Source organism: Onychomys torridus, chromosome 15 (assembly GCF_903995425.1).
Source record: "Onychomys torridus chromosome 15, mOncTor1.1, whole genome shotgun sequence".
Classification (NCBI taxonomy): domain Eukaryota; kingdom Metazoa; phylum Chordata; class Mammalia; order Rodentia; family Cricetidae; genus Onychomys; species Onychomys torridus.
In genome coordinates this window covers 44,022,037-44,045,052 of record NC_050457.1, presented here as the reverse complement: position 1 = coordinate 44,045,052, position 23,016 = coordinate 44,022,037, and the positions used below count along the sequence as shown (strand labels likewise).

General features: G+C 40.4%; 1 protein-coding gene across 1 annotated transcript in view; it reads right to left on the bottom strand.

Annotated features, from left to right (window-relative positions):
• Nucleotides 1-23,016, bottom strand: part of Oxct1 (3-oxoacid CoA-transferase 1) — a 133,129-nt gene that overhangs the window by 77,944 nt on the left and 32,169 nt on the right. The window contains exon 7 of the mRNA XM_036207073.1: nucleotides 22,650-22,710. Within this exon, the coding sequence (XP_036062966.1) occupies nucleotides 22,650-22,710 (61 nt within the window). The remainder of the gene's footprint in view (nucleotides 1-22,649; nucleotides 22,711-23,016) is intronic.

Below are 23,016 nucleotides of genomic sequence, written 5' to 3'. Positions count from 1 at the left end.
ATCACCAGAGAAAGCAAGGTCTACTCAGCGTCTACTTGACATGTGCAGCTCATCCCTGAAACTCGGTGGATAGGTGTTGTGGATATCTCTCTGTACAAATAAAATGCTGTTTGGCCAGTGGCTAGGCAGGAAGTATAGGCGGGACAAGAGAAAAGAGAATTCTGGGAAGTAGAAGGCTGGGGGGACACCGCCAGCCGCCGCCATGAGAAGCAACATGTAAAGACACTGGTAAGCCACGAGCCATGTGGCAAAGTATAGACTAACAGAAATGGGTTAATTTAAGATAGAAAAAGCAGATAACAAGCAGCCTGCCATGGCCATACAGTTTCTAAACAAATGTAAGTCTCTGTATGCTTTCTTGGTTGGGTCTGAGTGACTGTGGGACTGGCGGGTGAGAGAGATTTGTCCTGACTGGGCCAGGCAGGAAAACTCTAACTACAAATGGCGCCCAACGTGTTGGCAAGAATTTCCACCTAAAACCTGAAAAAAAAGATTCTAAGACGGAGCTAAAAACAGCTTCCTAATTGTCTCTCTCAAGTTAGCGGCAGCCTGCCGGTTTGAGCTACTATGGCGGGTTCCTGGCACGTGCGTCTGACCTACAGTGTGGTGGGAATGAGGAGTCTACAAGCGACGCTTTACTCTGCTACATGGTGGATTTAGCCTTTGCTAGTTAAAAAAAAAAAAAAAAAAAAAAAAGGGTTTCTGGGCTATGTGCTGCTTTGATAGAACTGCTTCTGATAGTTGATAGTACACATGGCTCCAGACCCAGAGCTGGCTGTAAACTGCACCACCGCCATGTTGGGAAGCTGAGGTGGGCGGAGCCGGCAGCCACAGTGGCATTTCAGTCTTACAAAGATGGATATTACACAGAGAATCTGGTTTGTCTTGTCATTGGGATTTTTAACTACAAAAAAAGATTTCATCATAAAAGCGGTTGAGTTAAACAAATATGTTAATTTTAAAGGTACCTTGACTTCAAAATTTGGATATAAGGATATGTTGCTTTGGAAAGGAGTCTCTGCTTTTGTTTCCACAGAAAGCCAGAGGCTGTGGATTTGTTCCAGATTAAGATACATCAGGTTTGATCAGCCAAGACCACCTGAAAGGTCTCAGATGACACCATGGCCCAGATGATCCAACATCCAGAATGGTTTCAAGGCAACTGGCTCAGAGGTTTACCCTCATGGACTACTTCATAATCCTAAAATTTTCTTTGTGTCCCCATAAGATACAGCGCCCCCCTCCAGCAGGAAGTAATAAGAGAAACTACGCCCACATTCCCAAAATTATCAAGTTGGCTTTGGAGATGGAATTGGCTCACTCCTTCTCTAAACCCAGACATATTGCTAAAAGAAAGGGTTAAGAGATTCTTGTGTCCCAAATCAGAAGAGCCCTCTGGTGTGGGACAGAGAAAAACCACTATTTTATTTTAATTGGGTTGATTATAAATGAGATCTCTTTCTAAAGAAGAAAAGGGGATGGGATATAGATATAATAGGATGAAAGGGTAGATTAAGGAACTTACTTCTAAAGAGCAACAACTTGTTTAAAATGTTTTACATTGGTGTAGATTTTAGTCTATTGATACAAACTTAAAGTTAATTTTGTTATACTGTGTGTATATTTCTAATCGTGTTTAAGGTATTATGTTTGTATAGCTCATTTTAAATTGAAATGGATAATTAATAATAGATTAATAGTCATCTATGATATCATACTCGTAGCCATGTTAGTTAAGTCTTCTAGATATACATAGACATATTTCAGATAGATAGGTAATCTTCAAATACTTCAAAGACCTACAGAATATGACATTTAAAATACTTTTAAAATTTAGACTTTCTGGACAGTGAGGCATGTCTGCTCCTGGCAGCACCGATTTACTTCAGAGAGGAGGATGGGCATTAAAGACACTTCATATGGAGTTTATCTTCACCTTGGCAAAAATAGCCATCTTGGCAAGAAACTCTTCTTGCCTGGACTGCTTGATTGACTGTACGCGCAGGACCCATAAAAAGTTGACCACTGAACTTTACTTGACAAAATGGTCCTTCAGGTTCCTGCTTCACAGAGGAAACTGCCAGACATTCTACAGGACACTGAGAGAAGTGACCAAGAGACTCTAGCCCTTGTGGGCTAAAGACACATGCCCCAACTTTACAAAGGAACATTAGGTGACTGTCCAGGCTGCCAGCTGTCTCTGTCTACCCTACAAGACTCCTGAAAAATGCTTACATCCTTCTCCCGGTTCTCAGGTAATATTATATCCTTCTGAGGTCTTTGATATGGTTAAAGACTAGATAGTTATAATTTCCTCAGTTATGATACAAGATAAGTTAGATATAAAACTTTAGACTCACAAATATAAGATAGATAGGATATCTTCTTTAATATTGTAACTGTAATTCTTGCTTGATAATTGTTTTGTTATATGTAATTGTACTATGTAAAAGTTAAAACCTTCCTTAAAAAAAAAAAGAAAAGGGGAAGTGCTGTGGATATCTCTCTGTACAAATAAAATGCTGTTTGGCCAGTGGCTAGGCAGGAAGTATAGGCGGGACAAGAGAAAAGAGAATTCTGGGAAGTAGAAGGCTGGGGGGACACCGCCAGCCGCCGCCATGAGAAGCAACATGTAAAGACACTGGTAAGCCACGAGCCATGTGGCAAAGTATAGACTAACAGAAATGGGTTAATTTAAGATAGAAAAAGCAGATAACAAGCAGCCTGCCATGGCCATACAGTTTCTAAACAAATGTAAGTCTCTGTATGCTTTCTTGGTTGGGTCTGAGTGACTGTGGGACTGGCGGGTGAGAGAGATTTGTCCTGACTGGGCCAGGCAGGAAAACTCTAACTACAGATAGGTAAGCTAACTCATGCTCTTTTTAGAAAAGAATTTAGATTATAATATAGAATTACAACATTCCTCCCTTCCTTTCTTCCCTCCAGTTCCCCCACTAGAGAAAAGTAGATGTGGCTGGCTGAACATAAGTAAATCCGATGTGTTGGGACCCACATATAATCCCAGCACTTGAGAGGCTGAGATAAAAGAATTGACAGATGTTGAGTCAAATGTTAAATTCCTGCCTTGAGACCATCTAAGACTGTGTTCTTATGTAACTCACTGAAGGCCAATTTCTAAAATGTGAAAGTCAACGTGTAAATGATGCCCAATAATCTTTCCAACCCTCCCAGGTTGTACGTTTGCCTCATTTCTGGAATATTCTATAAACAAGTCCATAAAGGATACACATTATTGGACAGTGTCTTTTTTATTATTCTGGGTCATTGATATGCTGGATCAATCTGTTCCCTATTACTGGGCACATGCTGATAACTGCCACATATGATTTTAATTCTGTGTCACACAGTTTATCACCCTCCCACTCTGAGTACTTGGCACACCAACTTTCTCCTGACTAACAAACAAGGCTGTTGCACTCACAAGAGCAGCTTACATGCCACCAATCTTTGACGCTTTACGTATCTCATTAACTAACATTATGGCTTGCTCTATTTTAGCTGAAAAAAGGTCTCCTAAGCGAGATACACTATCTCTTCCAGCCAGCATTAAAAAGCACACTTGAAGATAAAATAATCCCAGAAAAGTCAGAGGAAGCTGGTCACAGTAATAAGAAGGGAATTTCAGAACAACTGGGAGCATGTTATTACTTATCAGCTCAGGACCTGGCAATGGCCTGAAACATAAAGCCACCAGAGAGAATCCCTGCGAAAAACACATTTTTCCTTTCTTACACTACGGCATGATAATGATGTCAATGAAGCAGAATGGGCAGAGTATTTCTAAGCTTGGGAAGTGATGCTTATATTGCAAAATGCCTGGCTCAGAGACTCAAACATCACTTAATGAGCACCTATTATGTGCCACGCATCACGCCCATGCTGGCAACACAGAGGTAAGTCATGACAAGGTCATAGGAGATACTCAAGATTTTCATGGAGAAGACCAACAGGCAGATAATCATAGCAATAAACGGCAATAACTGCTATGGTAGAGGAGAGTCCCATGGAGAGGACAAGGAAGGGCGCCATGAAAAGGACAGAGAAGACATCTGGGCAGCAGGACTGTCAGGGTGAAGGCATGGAGGTCAAAACAGCTGGAAGCCATTTGTGAAGTGTGGGAAGATATTATTTGAGAAAGCTCGGGATACATAGGAATGGGAGGGGGTCAGAAGAAAAAGGTTCAGAATGTTTAATCATATGCAATAATGAGCCTAATTTTAGAAGGAGTATCAAACGTAACAACTGCTCACTTGAACAACAACAACAAAAAAAGTACTTTTCTTCATTCTTGAAAAAAACTCACGAGTTCCCTTAGTTAATGCCACTAGAGCAGCTTCTTTTGATTATTGTGGCTTCTCTCCAAGAAGAAATTTTTTAAATTGTAGCAATTAACTTCCCTTACTCTTATCGCTTTGGGGCTCTACACCTGGACTCCTCTAGACTAACTAGTAACAGGCAACTGGTATATCTGAATACATTCTAATTTTAGGCATGGCAGCCTGCTCAAACTACAAGAGTGATGTATGCAAACGGCCTCCTAAGACTTACAACCACGAGCACTGAAGAGCTCCATGAGGAAAGGGTTCTTTGTTTTTTCTCTCACATATTTCATGCTAAAATCATTTATGAAAGTCAAGACTGTAAACCCTTTCTTCATTCAGAGACATTCATGAACAATAACAACACACCCTGGAGATGAGCCCCCTTTAAAAGAAAAAAAAAAGCAGTTAATTTAAAATACTAAACCATGTTGCATAAGCCCTGATTATTGCTTCAGGATTTGTAGAGTCAATCTATATTTGAAGTGAGAAAAAAAAAATAACATTTTTGACAAGGTCTCTGGAAGGAGTGAGGAAAGCCAGTATTATTTTTTAGTGGGAGTGACTTTAAAATCCCAAGGTAAAGTCTTCACACAAACATGGGATGGATTGATAAGTAGGCCAGAAGTTGTTAGTTAACTAAAAGAGGAAATGGAATTTTTATCCCTTTGGCAGCAAGACGGTTTTGTAAGAGCCTACTTGGTTGATGTCAGTCACACTACACTTACCTAATAACCATTTCAGAGGATGTAATAGGTACAGATTCCAAAACCATTATGTCATGTTAAAAATAACACCCTCTTTTCTTTGTGTGAACAGAATCTACGTTCTCACTTACAACCAGATGATTGTGTGAGAAATTATGACTATGAGATTTCAAGAGCTGGCTCAAAATAAGGACTCAAGAAAGCATTTGGCTGGTGTTTTATTTAGGGAACAGGCTCTGTAGGAACAGCTGCTGACCATGGCCACCTTTCTCCACATTTACTTCAGTAACTGTGGGCACTGCTGTAGGTTCACAATGCTCTTCCTCCTCCAATATGCTACCTACCTGCATGCAGCAAAGTTCTTGTGAGGGGTCAAGGTTGCTAAGTTCAAACTCCAAGTGTCTTAGACTATGGTAGTCCATAAAGGTTTCCTAGTGAGATCTGAGCTTGCTTTACACAGCAGGGCTGCATTAGGGGATGGCTTGACTACATGCAACGTCACCAGGTGTTTGGGATGGTCTGCACCTGGCTACGCTGAAGGGCGGTCTTTTGCTCCACCCCTTGGCATTTCTTTAAAAAGCCCTTTAGTTGAGACAGAAAGCCCAATGGATTAGGATCAAGGCCCTCCCGATCCTACATTGTCTGACTGTATCTCTCTATATACGTCTATATACAAATTTCCCACTTCTCCCTCCTCAAGAGTACCCTGGGGGAAAAAGAAGGAGCATGTCTCCCTCATTGGACATATGTGCCAACCACACTCCAGAACCTTATCATTCTCCCTCTGAAACAATTCCTCATCTAAGTGGGATACTCAAAAACATTTGGTCCTAGTTACAGAGATTTCATAGTGATATAAGCTGATATAAATGCTACTAGGAGTAGGAAGAGACATGAAGACTCTTACCCAGGCTGGATCCAGAGTACTACAGTACTGTACTGCCAAGGGGCAATAGCGGTATGACTGTTGTTGCAGGAGGAATGGAGATAACCAACCGCTTTCTCATTGGGGCATGCTCTACAGGAGGGAATTCACAGTACAGAATAAACCTGGACAAAAGCCCATGGCCAGGGAGGTCATGGGCAATAGGAGGAACCTACTGTTCTGCCAACTGGTTGTATTATTAAAATTCCTTCTAAATCTTTATGCTTAGACCATACATTATGCAGCTCTTGGCATTGGTCAGAGAAGCTTGTTCCAGTGGACAATGCAAGACTCTTAGCTAAGCAATGCACTAGGGACAAGTAATGGGGAATGCTTGGCAATAGAGGGGACATTTGTATGTCCCTTTGCCCACAAAGGTTCAAGGAAGATCACAGAAAAAAAGAAAACCAGAAAGGAAGAGGATGGGAAGGAGAGCTGTGAAATACAGTCTTCCAGACCTGACATGGCTGGGGTTGCCTGCACAAGAGCAAGCCAGATAGTAGTCCTCTAGACATAAATTCACAAAAGACATAAAAAACAAGCAAGCACACAAGCATGACTAACCATCACCTTTGCTTGTCATCAAAATTAAAGCTACAAGACAAGTGTTTTTACCTAGCAATTTATCAAAAGCACGTTTAAAGTATTATATTCATGTTGTCAAGAAGAGCTCAAATTATACTTTTACATGTCACTGAGGGTATTACTTTGATAGATAAGAATTAGCAGCATATATTTGCCAGAACTTTTAAAACTGTACACACACACACACACACACACACACACACACACACACACACACACAACATGGTGGAGGAGAGGAATGACCAAAGAAGGGGGGTATGATCAAAGAAATGTATCTAATAAAGCATCAGAAAAAAACAGTGATGAAAATATGAAAATGAAACAATAAATTTGTTAATATAAAGTTTCCTATAACACTATATTTTTCTTTGGGGAAATTTTTGGAAACACTGCAAAACACATTTAATGTTTTATATGCTGAAATATATATACAAAAGTATTAATTTTATGAAAAAGAAAAGATGTGTCTAAATAGGAACTAACAAAATTCAGCCGAGACACAGCTGACCTCACTTTCCCCTAAGGTTCCTTGGCTTTAGGCAGTAAGATTCTCCACACTAATTCTGTTCTATCCTCATCCAGTGTCTTTGGACCCTTGAGACATGAGAAATTGTGTAAAATATCCAGTGAACTACCTTAACTTCCACCATGTGCAAACACTTACAACAAATAGACAAAACACAAAGAGGGCCCCTGTACCCTAACTCAGCCCAGAACAGCTATTGATCCTATGGCAGGTGCTATCATTAGCATGTCTTAAGCTCAGCCTACTTTCTTTCCCCCGCCCCCCCCCTTTTTTTATTGGATTTGTGTTTTAATTTTACACATCAGCCACGGGTTCCCCTGTCCTCCCCCCTCCCGCCCCCACCCCCACCTTCTCCCCATCTCCTCCCCTCCATTCCCATCTCCTCCAGGGCCAAGGCTCCCCTGGGGATTCATTTAAACCTGGTAGATTCAGTACAGGCAGGTCCTGTCCCCTCCTTCCATCAGCCTACTTTCTTACAGAACCCAGGCTCACCAGCCCAGGGATAGCACCACGCACAATGGGCTAGGCCCTCCTCCATCAATCATAGGCCTGCCTACAACCCAATCTTATGGAGGCATTTCTTGAGTTCCCCTGCTCTCAGATGACTTTAGCTTGTGTCAAGTTGATATAAAAAACTATCTAGCACACTATCCAATTACTACCTTCAAGTTTTTAGGTCAGTCTTATCTTCTACTGTAATGGCCTATGGTCTAAGACAGTGAATATGTCTCTTTTAGAGACGGCAATCAATGCCTTAAAACAGAATGTTTACACTTCTTCCCACCCCTTACAGGTCACATGGAAGCAGGCCTGATTATGAAGAGAATAATGGACATGTATCAAAATAGTTACTTTTCCCTCTCTTCACAGAGGCACAAGGAGGGATCCAAGAGTTCAAACTATAGAAAGGTATGGTCTCTTCTAAGAATGGAGCACCCTGGTGTTTGCAGCTCTTGACTTCTTGACATGACCCTCCAACATCACTGCAAGCTGACTTCTCCCATCCCAAGGGTGGTTTCCATGAAGGCTTCTGTTCAGGACTCTGGTACTGTTCGTCACCTCATTTGAGAGCACTGGTTTGTCCTATGAGTTCAACTCTCTGAAGGATTTACAATGAATTATTGATTTTTTTTTCCCAACTGTTTCTTCTAGTGACTATGGGGAATGTTCACATCCAAGTTCTTTGGATGCTGGACTTTAAAGTTGAAGTGCTTGTTTTTAAAGAGCAATCATAACCAAAAGTTGCTACACAGAGTGCTGAAACTTCCATCTTGAATGTAAACGACTGTTTAAATGTTATATACTTCATTTTCTATGGGAGGGAAAAAAATCTAGCTTCCCAAGCAAGAAGGCTTTTATCTCACAGCTTTTAGGAGATTATATTACTTTATATGTTTTAAAAGTTAACATAACTGGGTAACTTTTAATTTTGTGTTTATGAAAGCATCAACACTGTCCTGGAGGTTCATTTAGTTAACTAAAAAATTCATTTAGGAAAATCTCTATGACTCTGCTAATAAGGAAGGAAATGATACAAATGTGTTAAAACCATGAAGTGTAATGAGGTAAAATCATCATCAGAAAACACGCTCACCATCCCATCCTCTGCTTGTGCTTAACAACAGAAGCTTTGGGAAAAAGCAAAATAAAACAAAAAAGAAAAAAATATGAAATACAAAAGCGTGTGTAAATATGAACACCCCCTCTCAGTGGCTTATATTTTTCTTATTTTAAAGCCTTTCTTTATCCCCATTTCTTCCTTTTATAAAATAAGAGTTAATAAAATGTACCTGGGTAGGTTATTTTAAAAAATGACTTCAAGTGCACGGTATAACTAGTCTTATTGGTACTACGTTTGCGGTTGGCACTTGCATTGCTATTGGGCTATAACTCCTTAACTTGCTATCGCCACTGTTGAAAATTCTTCAGTTACAGTGTCTACCACACTGTGCAGAGCAGGATACACGTTAGCTGAATACACTATGCTTCCAGCTTTACTGACCTCCCTGCACTACTGAGATAAAGTTCACAATGAAAAATATTCCATTCCATTATTCTACCTCCTTTAAAAACCTAGTCTCTATCAATTATTACATAAAATGTTACCCTGTACATTAAAAGTATGAACCGACAAAGAAGAAAAAAAAAACAGCTTTGAATACAAACATTTAGATGTCGAAAGCACCGTGATTAAAAAAAAAAATCATCAATAAGTTGTTAGCCAATGGGATCCAATAGGCCCCTACCCCACCCCACCCAAAATTGTGCAGGCTACTACCACGGCTTTTCATAACTCTCCAGAGCTTGATGACAAGGTCCTATTGCTATAGACACCACATACTTGAGTCACAGAACATGAAGAAAACAGGCTGATACTGACCCGGAAGCTTCATCCCTACTTGCTAGCGTTCACAGTGCTCAAAGGTGTTAATATGCATGCCAACCAGCCAAAAAGAAATCAATGGTCTCACCCAGCTGTGACCTCTGCAAGCTACAGTAACACTGACTGAGAAGACAGGCCCACTGGTGTAATGATAGATGTCAGAGGAGTAATCATCTAGTCTCTGACTCGATTTGAGGCCTGCTCCACAATATGAAACTCATGCCTGATAGAGTTAACTGGGCCAAAAACCCATTGGCTGGCTAGGTCCAGGGACCCTAGGGGAGAACCTAATCTATTATTCTGCCAAAGGAACATAGTTGTAAACCATTCCCTAAGTTCTTATTTTTATTCCCATAAGTGAAGCTTTCAACCCCCACCAGAAAAGCTTAAACTGGTCAGCTCTGAGAGAATAAGAAGCTGTAGTGTGATCCACACTCTGAATGAGACGTCTACGGCACAGCCTTCTCCCCAAGGCTCATGGATCATTAAGGAAGAGGTGTGGGGAAGGCTGTGGGGCAGAAGTAATAGATGTCCACAGTAAAACAGTATTTGCTAGACCTGACAAGCCTGTTGCACACACATGAACTCACAGTGACTGTGACTGCATGTATGAGATCTACACAAGATCAAGCCTCCATGGTAAAGCAATATTTGCTAGACCTAGACCTGACAAGCCTGTTGCACACACATGAACTCACAGTGGCTATGACTGCATGTATGAGACCTGTACAAGACCAAGTCAGCCAAAATTCCAACATGGATGGGAAGTGACTTTTGATGGCTGCTGGGGGACAAAGAGTCAGTTTTCTTCAGTGATGTGGGCCAAGAAATTCCACATTGTCTGGTAGGTACCCCTACACCCATGCACTTACAGGCAGCAATAGGTAGATTCAGTGAATTGAAAAAATTACATGACGCTGGGAAGGAAAAGCCATGGGGTGGATAGGGAAGGAATTAAAATAGAGGAATTAGGGGATACTTTTGATCAAAACTCACAATGTGCATGTATGAAATACTCAATAAAATGGTTTTTTAAACCTATAAATGGCTTAGCAGTTAAGAATGCTATCTTCCAGAGGACCTAGGTTCAACACCCCAGCACTTATATGGCAGTTCACAAACATCTCTAACTCCAGTTCCTGGGGAATGGATGTACTCTTCTGGCCTCGGTAGGCACTGAACACATGTGAGGCACAGACATACATGAAGGCAAAACATCCATACTTATAAAATAAAAATAAAAGTTAAAATATTTTTAAAACCCTGGCCAGGCAAGGTGATACATGCCTTTAATCCCTATACTCAGGAGATAGAGGCAGGAATATCTCTGTGAGTTTAAGATCTGCTTGATCAACAAGGTGGGTTACAGGACAGCCAGGGCTATAGATAGAGACCCTGTCTCCAATAAAAAAACAAACAAACCTAAACTTAAAAAATGTAAAACTCTATAAAAAAAAAAAGCACCTAAAATATTCCTTTGTGTAGTAGTGCCTGAAGTTACAGAATTCCCTTGAGGCTTTTATTTAATGCTTCCTTTACTTTGAAAGACTTTAATTAAACTTCTGAAAACCCAGTTCTCAAAATGGATGAGTTTCATAAATTCAAGTTGGGAGAAATTTGCATTAAACTCAAATCTTTCAAGATCTTCAAACAGACTTAATCCTACAGCTCTTTAGACAACCTCTGAATTTGGTAATGGTGAACATTTCTTCCTCAGCTTTTGGTTGGGCCAGCAAAACTTTTCCAAAATATAAAGTGCAATTATAAACCGAATGGAATATTTTCTACACTGAACAGGATATTTTCATACTGCTAACCAAACTTGCATGCCTTTCCCCACATATTAAAGGAACTAAAGCAGACACTTAGATGACCCAGTCTATTTTCAAAGAAAACACAATGCAAGTTAGGGGTTCATCACATTCCCATCTCTCTTCTTTCTTACATGATATAGATTTAGGATGGGCTTAGTTGCCATGTGATCACTGAAGTTCAAAACCTTCAGAATGCCCCCCTTTGGCCTTGGTTTCTTTATGGGAGGAACCACAGAGCAGGAAGCCATTAATTCTAACAGTTAATCATTCTTGATTTCTAACCTTTCATGATTTCTTTCAAATGTTGGACTATTTCATTAAAACAAAACAAACAAACTACTGTGTCACAGATCTGTGAAAATCCAACAAGGCAAGGCTTTCACAAGGAGTTAGGTACAGAGGGTAAAGCTGCTTCCTTGCTGGTAACAGCTATCTGCAACAATGGGCTCCATCCCAAGGAAATAAATCATTAGTTCTGAACCTTTGGTCCCTCCAATGTGTGCAGGCGGTTGCGTCCCATCATTGAACATGAGACACTGTGGTGGTATTGTGTTCCCCACAATATTGTGCACCCTAGTAAATTTATCTGGGGTCAGAGAACAGACAGCCACTAGAACAGAGCCAAAAATGGTGGCTAGAAAATGGGTCAGAGCAAGCCATAGCAGAAGCCAGGTGGTGGTGGTGCACACTTTTAATCCCAGCACTTGGGAGGCAGAGCCAGGTGGATCTCTGAGTGTTCAAGGATACAGCCATCATGGAGACACATGCCTTTAATCCCAGGGAGTGATGGCAGAAAGAGAAAGATATATAAGGCGTGAAGACCAGACCTAGTTAAGCATTTTGGCTAGTTAAGCATTTGGCTGGTTAAGCATTCAGGCTTTGGAGCAACATAGTTCAGCTGAGATTCATTTTGGATGAGGACTCAGAGGTATCCAGTCTGAGGAAACAAGACCAGCTGAGGAACTGGCAAGGTGAGGTAGCTGTGGCTTGTTCTGTGTCTCTGATCTTCCAGCATTCACCCCAATAACTGGCCTCAGGTTTGTTTTTATTAATAAAACCTTCTAAGATTCATGCTACAAGACACTAGTGAGTATATGAGGCCTTCTTCATGCATTTGGTTCTCTGGCCCCAAAAGGGATAGCAGATGTTATTTTCTTTCAAAAATTAAGGTGTATACTCAATAAGTTTTATCAGAGAATAATCTTCCAATTTCATGCCAAACAAGATCTAAATCTTCTAAACCATGGTGCACACAGTTGACTACAGCCTCACATTCTTCAAGATGCCAGAAACATTCCTCATAAAGACATCCTAGATTTGCCTGATGCAAGGTATAACTATATTTGGGTTGATGGTGGTAAGCTTTAAATATTAACTGTGTTACTGGAGATAATTTAGGATAGAGTTTTGACCATGTTCTAAGACTTTAGAAATCAGAGGCAATGTGGGAATTTTATTCCCCCAAACCAAACTTGGAAGACAGGGAAAAGATGCAGAAGGAATGCCCTGTCAGCAACTACCCATAAGACCGTTCAATAGTGGTAATCACCAGTCAGTAAGAACGGCAATCATAGGAAGGACCAAGTTGGGGGGAAATGTTAATACATGAATACCCAAACAATCAATGAGTAGGACCCAACTCCAGTTAGACAGCTATAGGTTACCCCAGAAACAAAAGTGTCACTATTCCAACATTGTGGTTTCTTTGCCAGGCCAGTCATTTTGAAGGGTTTTAGGCAACTGAGTCGAAGTAGTAATTGCTCTCTCCCTTGGTAGCTTACATAGCAACTCAGACACTATGAGAGCCCGTCCTCAGGGAGGAGGCTTCCAAGTCAGTTCCAGCTAACTTCCTTGAAGCCCTGTTGTCTTCATTATGTGTCTTCAGAAGGGGTCTTACCTTCAAGTTCTAGAAGGCAACAAGGGATAATAGCAACAGCCTATATGGTTTGGGGACTCTCCTGGATACCAATAACCTGAAAGGAAGTTTCCTAGGCCTGGCACTGAGGTTCTTCTCACATAGTCTCTGGCTCTTGGAAGGAGTATCATTATCCTGTGCGGCATAACTACACAACATACACATGCATGCAAACACGTACATACACACATACACACACACACACACACACACACACACACACACACACACACAGAGTTAGAGGGTTGGAAATGATATAAATACTGTACTCATTTATGAAATTCTCAAAAAAAATTAAAAATTAAAAATGTGAATGCTATGGCAAAGAGGAGGAACTAAGTGAATCCAGCTATAAACTAGCTGATTTTTGTCAACAGAATCGGTCCAAGCCTTTTCTATTATTTAAGAGGGAAGCATGTTACTGTACCCTGGTTAACTTCCTGATAAGAGGCTTTCCTATGCCACCAAATAAGAAGGAATACCCAAATACATTTTATAGGCATGTTCCTAACGAAAAGGAAAATGGGCATCCAAATGTCACAGTTTGAAAACCACAGTCCAAGGTCTCACTACACCATCCATCGCTCTTCCCTCTGACTAGGATGTCAGGTGAAAACTTGTCCGTGGGGGCCTTTGAAAACTGTAGACACACAAGAAGATGGCAATCCTGAATGGCTGACACAGTTCCTGAGAATGCCGCAACCGTAAGTCGCTGCAGCGTCATGTGGAGCCTGTCAAGGTGGGAAAGTCCTCAGCCCGAATCCCAGGGTTGCTATTCTTGTAGTTATCCGTCTGTGTGCATAAGAACTGGCTTACAAATATGAAGTCAGCCAAGCAGAAAAAAAGATAGACACTTCTAGGAGAATGGGTCTATCAGCATCTAATTTAATCTCAGTTAAGTCAGATTTAATGACAGAGGTATTAAGAATATAAAGAGACTGTGTCAACCAGAGCTGGATAAGCAAGGTACTGTGCACAACCATCCTCTCCTGAGAGGTGCCCCCAGACAAGCCTACAAATCTTGCAGTCAATCACATACTGGTTTCTCTTCAAATTGGCTACCATTATTTTTTCTATTCTAAGTTCATCAGCTTTGAAAGGCATAATACTAACTGATGTTTAATATATTCAGATTGCAAAATGGACAGTAAGCTGTAAATAAGAGTCTTCAAACAGTTTGCTCTCAACAGTTACTGCCTTTTGTAATCCCCTGTGTGCTACACAATACTATCGTGTCCATGTCGCTTTCTTTCTCTTTCTCAAATAACTCTCTAAAACTGAAGAAGCACTTTTGGATCTTAAGTAGTACAAAAATAGGCCACACGTTACATAAGGTTGTTTTAAATCATAATAATTACACCATATAGAAAATAGTACAGAGAAAAATATAGCTATATATAATATGATTCAGCCATTCCTTTAAAGCAAATCACAGCTCAACAAGCTTTGTTCCTCTGATCCACTGAAGTAGTTACTAAAATAGGAACACTGTATACTTAAGAAAGGTAAGGGCTACATTCTGACCACTGCTCATAAGATAAAGAATTCTGCCCCCCTTCTCCACATGGTCAAAGACAAGAGATACTTGTTAAGAACCAATGAAGCAGTATATTTATATTAATAACATTTAAATACCTAGATTTATATGTACAAGCCCCTAAAAGAGAAATTTGTAAAGCCTAGAAAATTATAAATAGTTACAAAGTAAAAAGCTGAAAATAGCTAAAATAACTTCACCAATCCATCAAAAAACAATATATTATTAAAATGACTTTGTCTTTCAGGAAGTCAGAACTAACAAAAAGAAACTGAACCAAACTTTTGTGAGGATAATGGCACACAAATCACTTGCTGTAATGGGTGTTTTTACCCCACAATGCAACCACGTCCATTGTGCCTGAGATAATGGAACTCTCTCACAAAGTTACTGCATTGTTACCAAGCAACAAGAAATAAAATGTCAAGATTAGCACTTTGTTTAATATATCTTTATCATCAATGAAACTCATTTCTGTTCTGCTATTCTCCATGCAAATGGACATTAGGCTAAGACTTATATTTAGTAATCTAACGAGTCACTAAAAAAGAAAAGAAGGAACTAGCAGGCATCCACCAAGTCTATATTTTACATTTATTAATATTACAGTAATTTTATTATTAAGGTTATTTTAACAAGCAGATAACTAAAATATGTCTTCATTAAATACATCTCCATTAGTCTCCAAAATCCTTTTAAAGCAAGCCAACACATCACGAAAATTCAAGGAAATGAAGTCTTTAAATATTTCAATACCCTAAAACAAACAGCTCATTTAGTGTCGTTATGTTAGGATATCAGCAGGCTTTCTGTCGAAGCATTCTACACCTGGCCAAATCTGAAGCACAGAATTTATAGCTACTTCTTTTAGAGTGGTTTTGTAAGTGAAAATGAAAATAAAACATAAATAACTGAAAAAATATGGAGAAAATAAATGCGAGTTGAAGACGTTATATAATTTAATGGGTCTAAAAGCAAAACAAACTCTGTGCATGATTTCCATCACCCCCACATCCATGCCAAAAGCACCAAGGATGCCAACGACATCCTGCCTTCAGAGTGAAGGTTGTCAAGGAGCACGAGGTTCTTTAATGACAGAAAAGGTCCTTTTCTTGTTTTAGTCACAGTAAACAGCTCTCTGTTTTCCTCTTGTGTTTGTTCAACACAGCCAGTCCAAAAAAAAAAAAAAAAAAAAAAAAAGTGGATTCAAGAGGATCAGGATCTATTATTTCAGTCCTTTCTTTCGTTTTGAAACAGGGTCTTGCTGTGTCATCCAGGCTAGCCCTGAATTCACTGTGTGGTCCAGGCTGGCCTCAAACTGGCAATACTCCTACTTCCACCTCTTGCGTGCCGGGATTACAACTGTGTGCCACCATGTCTGGAAGTGTAAACTGTTTCTTTATTGGCCTCACTCTTCTCACTGACTCACTGCAACAGAGAGCTCTGTTGGGTCAATACTAAAGTGCACTGGAGGGCATTTGCATACTGAATGTCAAGTTTGGCACTTCAGCCAGGTTCTCACAAATACTTCGGTCTCCACATGTAAGTCATAGATGTTTGTGTGAGTGAATTCTGCACAGGTGTGAGCAACTGTTGCCTGTGTGTAGTATGAATATTTGAAAGTGCATCTGTCTGGAAAAGTTCCTCAACATGGTTGAAAGTATTTGTCCTACGGAGATCGAAGCTTTACTTTTTGTTGTCATTGGTCTATTTATGCCATTTTTGTCTTTTTCTGGTCCACTAAAGGCAGTCTGAATCCCACTGCTTTTGTAACCCCTGTATCAAAGCCTTAGTAATCTTCAAGACCTAAAGTAAAAGACATTTGGATGGAGAGATAGCTCAGCAGTCAAGAACACTGCCTCCTCTTCCAGAGGAGATGGGTTCAAAGCCCAGCACCCACATGGCAGCTTACAGCCATCTATAACTCCAGTTCCAAGGGATCAGATTCCTCTTTGGCCTCTGAAGATACCAGGCACACAAATATAAGCATAGGCAAAGCACCCACGTGCATAAAATTGAAAAGAAATAAATAAGAAGGAATTTGAGAGAAAAGGAAAAATGTTTGCCACTGAGGCATTTCCCTTTTCTCTAAAGCAGGCGGGAACATGGTCAGTCTCTAAATGCTGACTCATTAATTGGTATGCTTCGTGAAGATTACAAATCCACACTACCCACTGAAGTCTTTCAGCCACCTGGTTAAAAGCCACCGTGTTCCCACATTCTATCATAAAGAGGGATAATAACCAGTTTGATCCCTTCTGTTAAGACAGTTCATGAGACTTTATTAACAAAGTTCTCTAAACAGAGCAAGAAAGGAGTCACAAAGCCTAAGATGTTCCTGTCTCAAAAATCACATTCTTCACTCACCTCGGTCTCACTGTCAGTCTTAGGCAGTATTCTGCTGTCTATTATTATAACAAAGGACTGGGACCATGTACCTCACAGACAAAAACAACGTGTTCAGTTCATCACTTTAGAGACTGGAAGTCAAGACCGGGCAGCCCCTTCAGGACTGCTTCAGCTGAGGGTTCTCACGACTATAATGAACATAGAGTTTAGAAAACAAGATGGCGGCCTTGAACAATCCACACTCTAGAGACTAGCTCACTCCAGAAGACTGGTGTTAATCCCTCTTAAGGGAAATGCCCTCATTACCAAATTACCTTCCATTAACTTCCAAATCTTAAAGGTTCTACTAGCCCTTAGTGAACCTTATAATGAGGAGCAGCTTTCAGAATAGGAGTCTAGGTGGGCCAAATCACATCCAAACCATAGGAAGTCCTAATCATTTCATGGAACTATTATAAAATGTGCTAGAAATAAAAATTGCATTTCACCTAGCTCTGAAGGAGATACCACCACTAGCCTCTCATAAAAGTTATGCTCACAGAGTATTGTAGCCTAACACCATGCTCAGAAGAGAAGAGAATCTGCATCCTCATGTTACAAACCCACAAAGCACTCACCCTCCTCACAGCACTGTACATGCTACTCTTCTCATGCTCCCTAAGAAGCTGCCCGCCTCGGTGAACTGAAAATCCAGCTTCCTTAATTTCTTGAAGTGTTTACTAAGGGATCATTGCAGCAAGGCTTTTCACTGAACACCTTGATGACAAGTTCTGTTTCTCTCCTTAACATTTCCTACTCCTTTCCTCATGAGTATTTAACATGATTATATGCTATCCATTTCACTTTATTATTCTACCTATTGTCCATCTGGATCAGAAGGAAAGTCCCCCAAAAGCAGAGAGTGCCCCCCTCTCGTGTTCTTCCCTGGAAGAATTTGCAGCACCCAGAGAAGTGCCAGCAAGGTTAGAACTTCTGTGCATGAGAGAACTCATGTTCAGACATCACTGAGTCAGAATATTCTGCCCTTGTTTCAAGGTAAAGTGGGTGAGAAAAGGATGGGGATGCAGATGGGGCAGGAAGGATGATGGGCAGTGCAGTGTTGGGCTGGGAAGGTGCATCACACCCTCTGCATTCAGAGCGCTTTGTGAAACTACACCTCTTGGGTAGAACCTTGCAATGTCATTTACACTGCAATCTTCATCTTCCCATACTCGGTACCCAGACACAACACATGCCAGCCTGGTGCGTGGCAGATGTCCTCCTAATCTTTTCCGCAAGTCCTCAAGTCACCCCCCCAAAAAAAGATGGCATTGCCTGTCACTGGTACAGAACATGAAGTCACAGTTTCCACAGCTTTGCTCCTGCAGATATAACAAAGAGAAACCCTATGTTTTCATTTTAGAAAACAGATTTTTATGCCTCCTTATGACACAGATTTTAAGAGGGGGACTAAAACCACAAAATTATCATGATAATGGTTGGAGGGAAGGAAGCAGGCTCTTACTTTCAAATAGACAATTTGCAGGTCTTCAATCTTGGTAAGCCAAGCGGGTGGCTCGTCCATATTTATGTGCATCTATTATCTTGTTATGCAAACCATTTTTTTCATATTCAATTATGTCAATATATCATAACATAAATACTATGTGATAGAAATAAGTTCAAGTTTGTGAAAATGAATAGACTTACTGTAACAAAAACTCGAAATTAACCAAAATAGTTGAAAGGACATCATGTAAATCTTTGCTTTATAAAATCAAACACACTGACACATATACACGCATGCACACACACACACACACACACACACACACACACACACACACACACACCAAAATAAATAGATAAAGAAAGACCAAAACCAGCCAGGTTATTTCAGTCCCAGGCAGCACTGGCAGCCTTGGGTGGCTGAGTCAGACGACCTTTATGACAACATGTGCACGCAGCTGCATTATCAACAGTCTCCTGAGTGATGCATTCTCAGCTCTCCTCCAGATTTATGTTAAAGCATGAAGAAAAAAAGAGAGAGAGAGAGAGAGAGAAGGCCAGTATTGAGCGTGCTATGCACACAGGAGACTGGGAGAAGGTGTTGCAGGGAGTTGGGAGGTTGACAAGAGTCCTCCTGAGACACACCCAAATGAGCCGGCCTAGGAGCCTAGACAGCCCTCGCTGCTCCTCATTACACACATGTGCAACACCCAGGAGTTACTCTGGGCTGGTTTTGCTCAGCAACTTGTGAAGATCATCATCGAAGACTTCTCCCCCTCAGAGAGAGGGAAGTCCAGAAATAACAGTCTGGGCTAAAAAGAGAAACATCTTTCTGGCTTGTGTGCCAACAAGTGTGCCCACTTTTACTGTTTCTCCCACATAATCACCCAGTTCCTCACAGGGGCAGCCAGACACTAACTGAGGGGGCTACAGCTTCACAGGGAAATACTCAAGTGGCTTCTCTCTTTCAGAAAGATAAGTGTGATGATACCCACACATCACTGCTCACCTCTTTGTTTTTATAGTCATCAGTTTATATAGAATACATCAGAAGGAGGAAACATATGCCCCCAATGCAACACTGTTATTTGTACATGGTAGAAATAATTAATATCAAAGGCGATTTCATTTTCTTTTTCATATACAGGCTGGTTTATTTCTTGACATAAAATATGTATCATAAAAGAGTGGCTATAAAATTGAACAACATGTGTTGGTGCATGATCTACAGAATGCAAACACTTGGTAGATGGCAGCAGGAAGGTCATGTGTTCAAACATGGTTTAGTCTGGAAACACAGCTAAGACAAAATTACCCTTGTCTTTGCTATCTGAAAGACAGGGTCCACCATGGCAGTACTTCCCACTGTGTAAGATACTGTTTGCAGTACTAAAGTGACCTCTAATCACCAGATTTGGGGAAAAGGTGGAAAAAAAAAATAGAATGAGCAGAACCCAAGAGAAACACTGAGTGAGTTCAGAGTGAATTCCTACGACTCACTGGATGACAGTTTTCTCGAAGTCATCTTTAAGGTAGATGGTATAGGTAGCAAAGAAAGCTACAGACTGGACAACAAAACAAACAAACAAACAAACAAACAAAAACAAACACTATATTCAGTGCTTGATTCTGATGGCACTGAAAGGATCTACACTCCTGGAGGTTCAGCATCATTCAAGAGTCTGACGCCATCCATTTAGGGGGACTTGATGTATTTACATCACAGCAAAGAGCAAATGCTGCCGTTCTATTGTGGCTCCACTTAGTGGCATAATGAAAAATAACAACTCACAGAAAGAGTGTGCAGTGACTGGCGCTTAATAAATTTCTAATTATCATCGTGGTCAACATTCAACGTCCCAAATAACGTGCAGAATTTAATGATCTTTCAAGTTTCTTTTACACGCCACACTTTTGATGAATTCATGAGCATCCCTCCCATGCACACTGCTGCAAAGCACAGTCACACAGGGCTGGAAGAAAGAGATACAGTCTGAAGGGCAAGGAGGTAGATAATGGACTTAGAACACAGAAAGGAATGAGAAAGCCCAGCAACAGGGTTCTCGCTAGACATGGAGCAAAACAAACATCAGAAAGTTACAATAAAATTTCACATCCAAAATGTGAAGATTTCAAACTAAAATAGTTCAAGTCCAAATTGTTTTCTACTTTTGAGAACACAGTTATAGGTTAATCTAAGTGTATGTGGACCCTTTATATAGAGCATACAGAGGAGGTAGGCTTAAAATACTCCTATTGCCTCAAGATGTTCTGCTTAAATGCCGAAGACAGAATGACATATGAATTGAATCATGATTCCTTTTATTAAAAGATTGATTGATTGATTTACTTATTTATATACATGGTTTTGTTTGCACATATGCACACCAGAAGAAGGCACTGAATCCCATGGGGCTATGGTTATAGATAGACATCAGTTAAGGACAGTTGTGAACCACCATATGGGTGCTGGGAATTAAACTCAGGACCTCCGAAAGAGTAGTTAGTGCTCTGAGCCACTGAAACACCTCTCCAACACCACATCTTGATTGAGCTTTTAATTCAGCTTTCTTTAAGAAACCTTCCCATGATGACCATAATATAGATAAACACAGGAGTGGCCAGACACAGAAGCTTTTATATGGCCTTTATATGGTGACTAGCATAGCCTAAAAATGGAATTTATACTGCATTTAGTTTTCGGTTTATTTTTTTGGTGGTTTTGGTTTCTTTGTTGTTTGTTTGGTTGGTTGGTTTTTGGTTTTTCGAGACAAGGTCTCTCTGTGTAGTCCTGGCTGTCCTGAAACTCACTCTATAGATCAGGCTGTCCGCGAACTCACAGAGATCTGCCTGCCTCTGCCAAGCGCTAGGATTAAAAGCATGAACCACTGCCTGGCTACTTTCTGCATTTAGTTTTACTTAATGCAAATATAAAAGCCACATAGAGCTGGTGGCCAGCCCACCACATAGTGCCATCAGTTGGGAGTGGCTACCCCACATCACTAACATCATCAGGATCCTAACTCAGTTCTGGGTCAGCCAGCATAGACTGCTCTGACAGAGTGGAGATTTCTGTTCTGGATCAGGGAGGGACAGACTATCTGCAGGCTCAGTTCAACAACTTTCTCTCTTCTTACAACCAAAGAGACCCTCTCCTGCTACCTACATTGTCTCTTGGACATCAGAAAGTTCCTTTTTGCTCCTATAAGAAAAAAGTATAGCTGAAAAAAAAAAACAGATCATAGTAGGATAAAAATTAAAAGAGAATTCCACCCAAGATAGTGCCAGCTTCTCATAGCTCTGCAGAAGTGGGTGAAGCCCAATGTTAAGCTCTTCGTTATGTTAAGCTATGTTGGTAGGCCTCTGTGCTGGCTAGTTTTTGTCAACTTGACACTATTTCAATTCCAGATCCTTAGTCTAAAAAGGCTCTGGAATGGTCCAAGCCTCTTTCAAATGCTACAACACCCAAAGATGTCAGTCAATGCCAGGATCCAACTGTTCTGAGTGAATATATTTCTATAGCCCTCCTTGCTAAAGAATTCCCATCATCCAACTCAGTAAGCCTATCAGTTCAAGTGATGTGATTTCCTACTTTACCAGAATGTCATACACAGTCGTGCATCACATATGACTACACATGGAACTACAGTGGTCCTGTAAGATCACACAGCTAAGAGATATTGTACCTACCTTGGTTGACATAAGTCATTCCATGATATTTGTAAAGCAGCAGAATTCTTTCTCAGTGTATTTCTCAGACCATTTCTTGTCCTTAAGCAGTACTACATGGTTATCCACCAATTCATCTTGGGATTTTCATCTTATTTTGTTCAAAGACTAAATGGCTTTTATAAGCCAGGTAAATTTCCAAAGACAACGGAGCATTCTAGTCAGCACAGATGACCAGAAAGTTGCCAACTATCACATATCTAAATTATATATAGTTAAAGAGAATCTCTCCATATGTAAAACAAAACAAAATAAATCTCCTTGTTTGTCATCCTAAAAACTAATGCCAAAAAAAAAGAAAGAAAAGAAAAGAAAAATTAACACCATGAATTCACAAGCCTTTTTTCTTACCTCCACCACAGTGGTTCCTGCAGCTTTGCACATTGGCAAGTTGAAGTTTCTTGCACTTTTCCTATATCAGACAAGGAAGAGAGAAGAAGGAGAAAGATCAAAGACAACTTGAAAATGCAGACCAAAAGAGTTTCTCCCATGGATCTATGGATCTAAGAGTGCATGACTTCTGTCTTTAAACTTAGAAGCTCTTGTGGTCATTTCATTTGATTTATGTGGTTTTTAGAGTAGGTGGAAGGAAAGGCTAGTTTTCATGTTCAATCAATAGCTTTTATACACAGAAAAACAAAGTAGGTATTCATAAATATGAAATTAAATTCTCCTAATCTTTTAACCAAGACTAAACTTTGCTACCATAGTTACATAT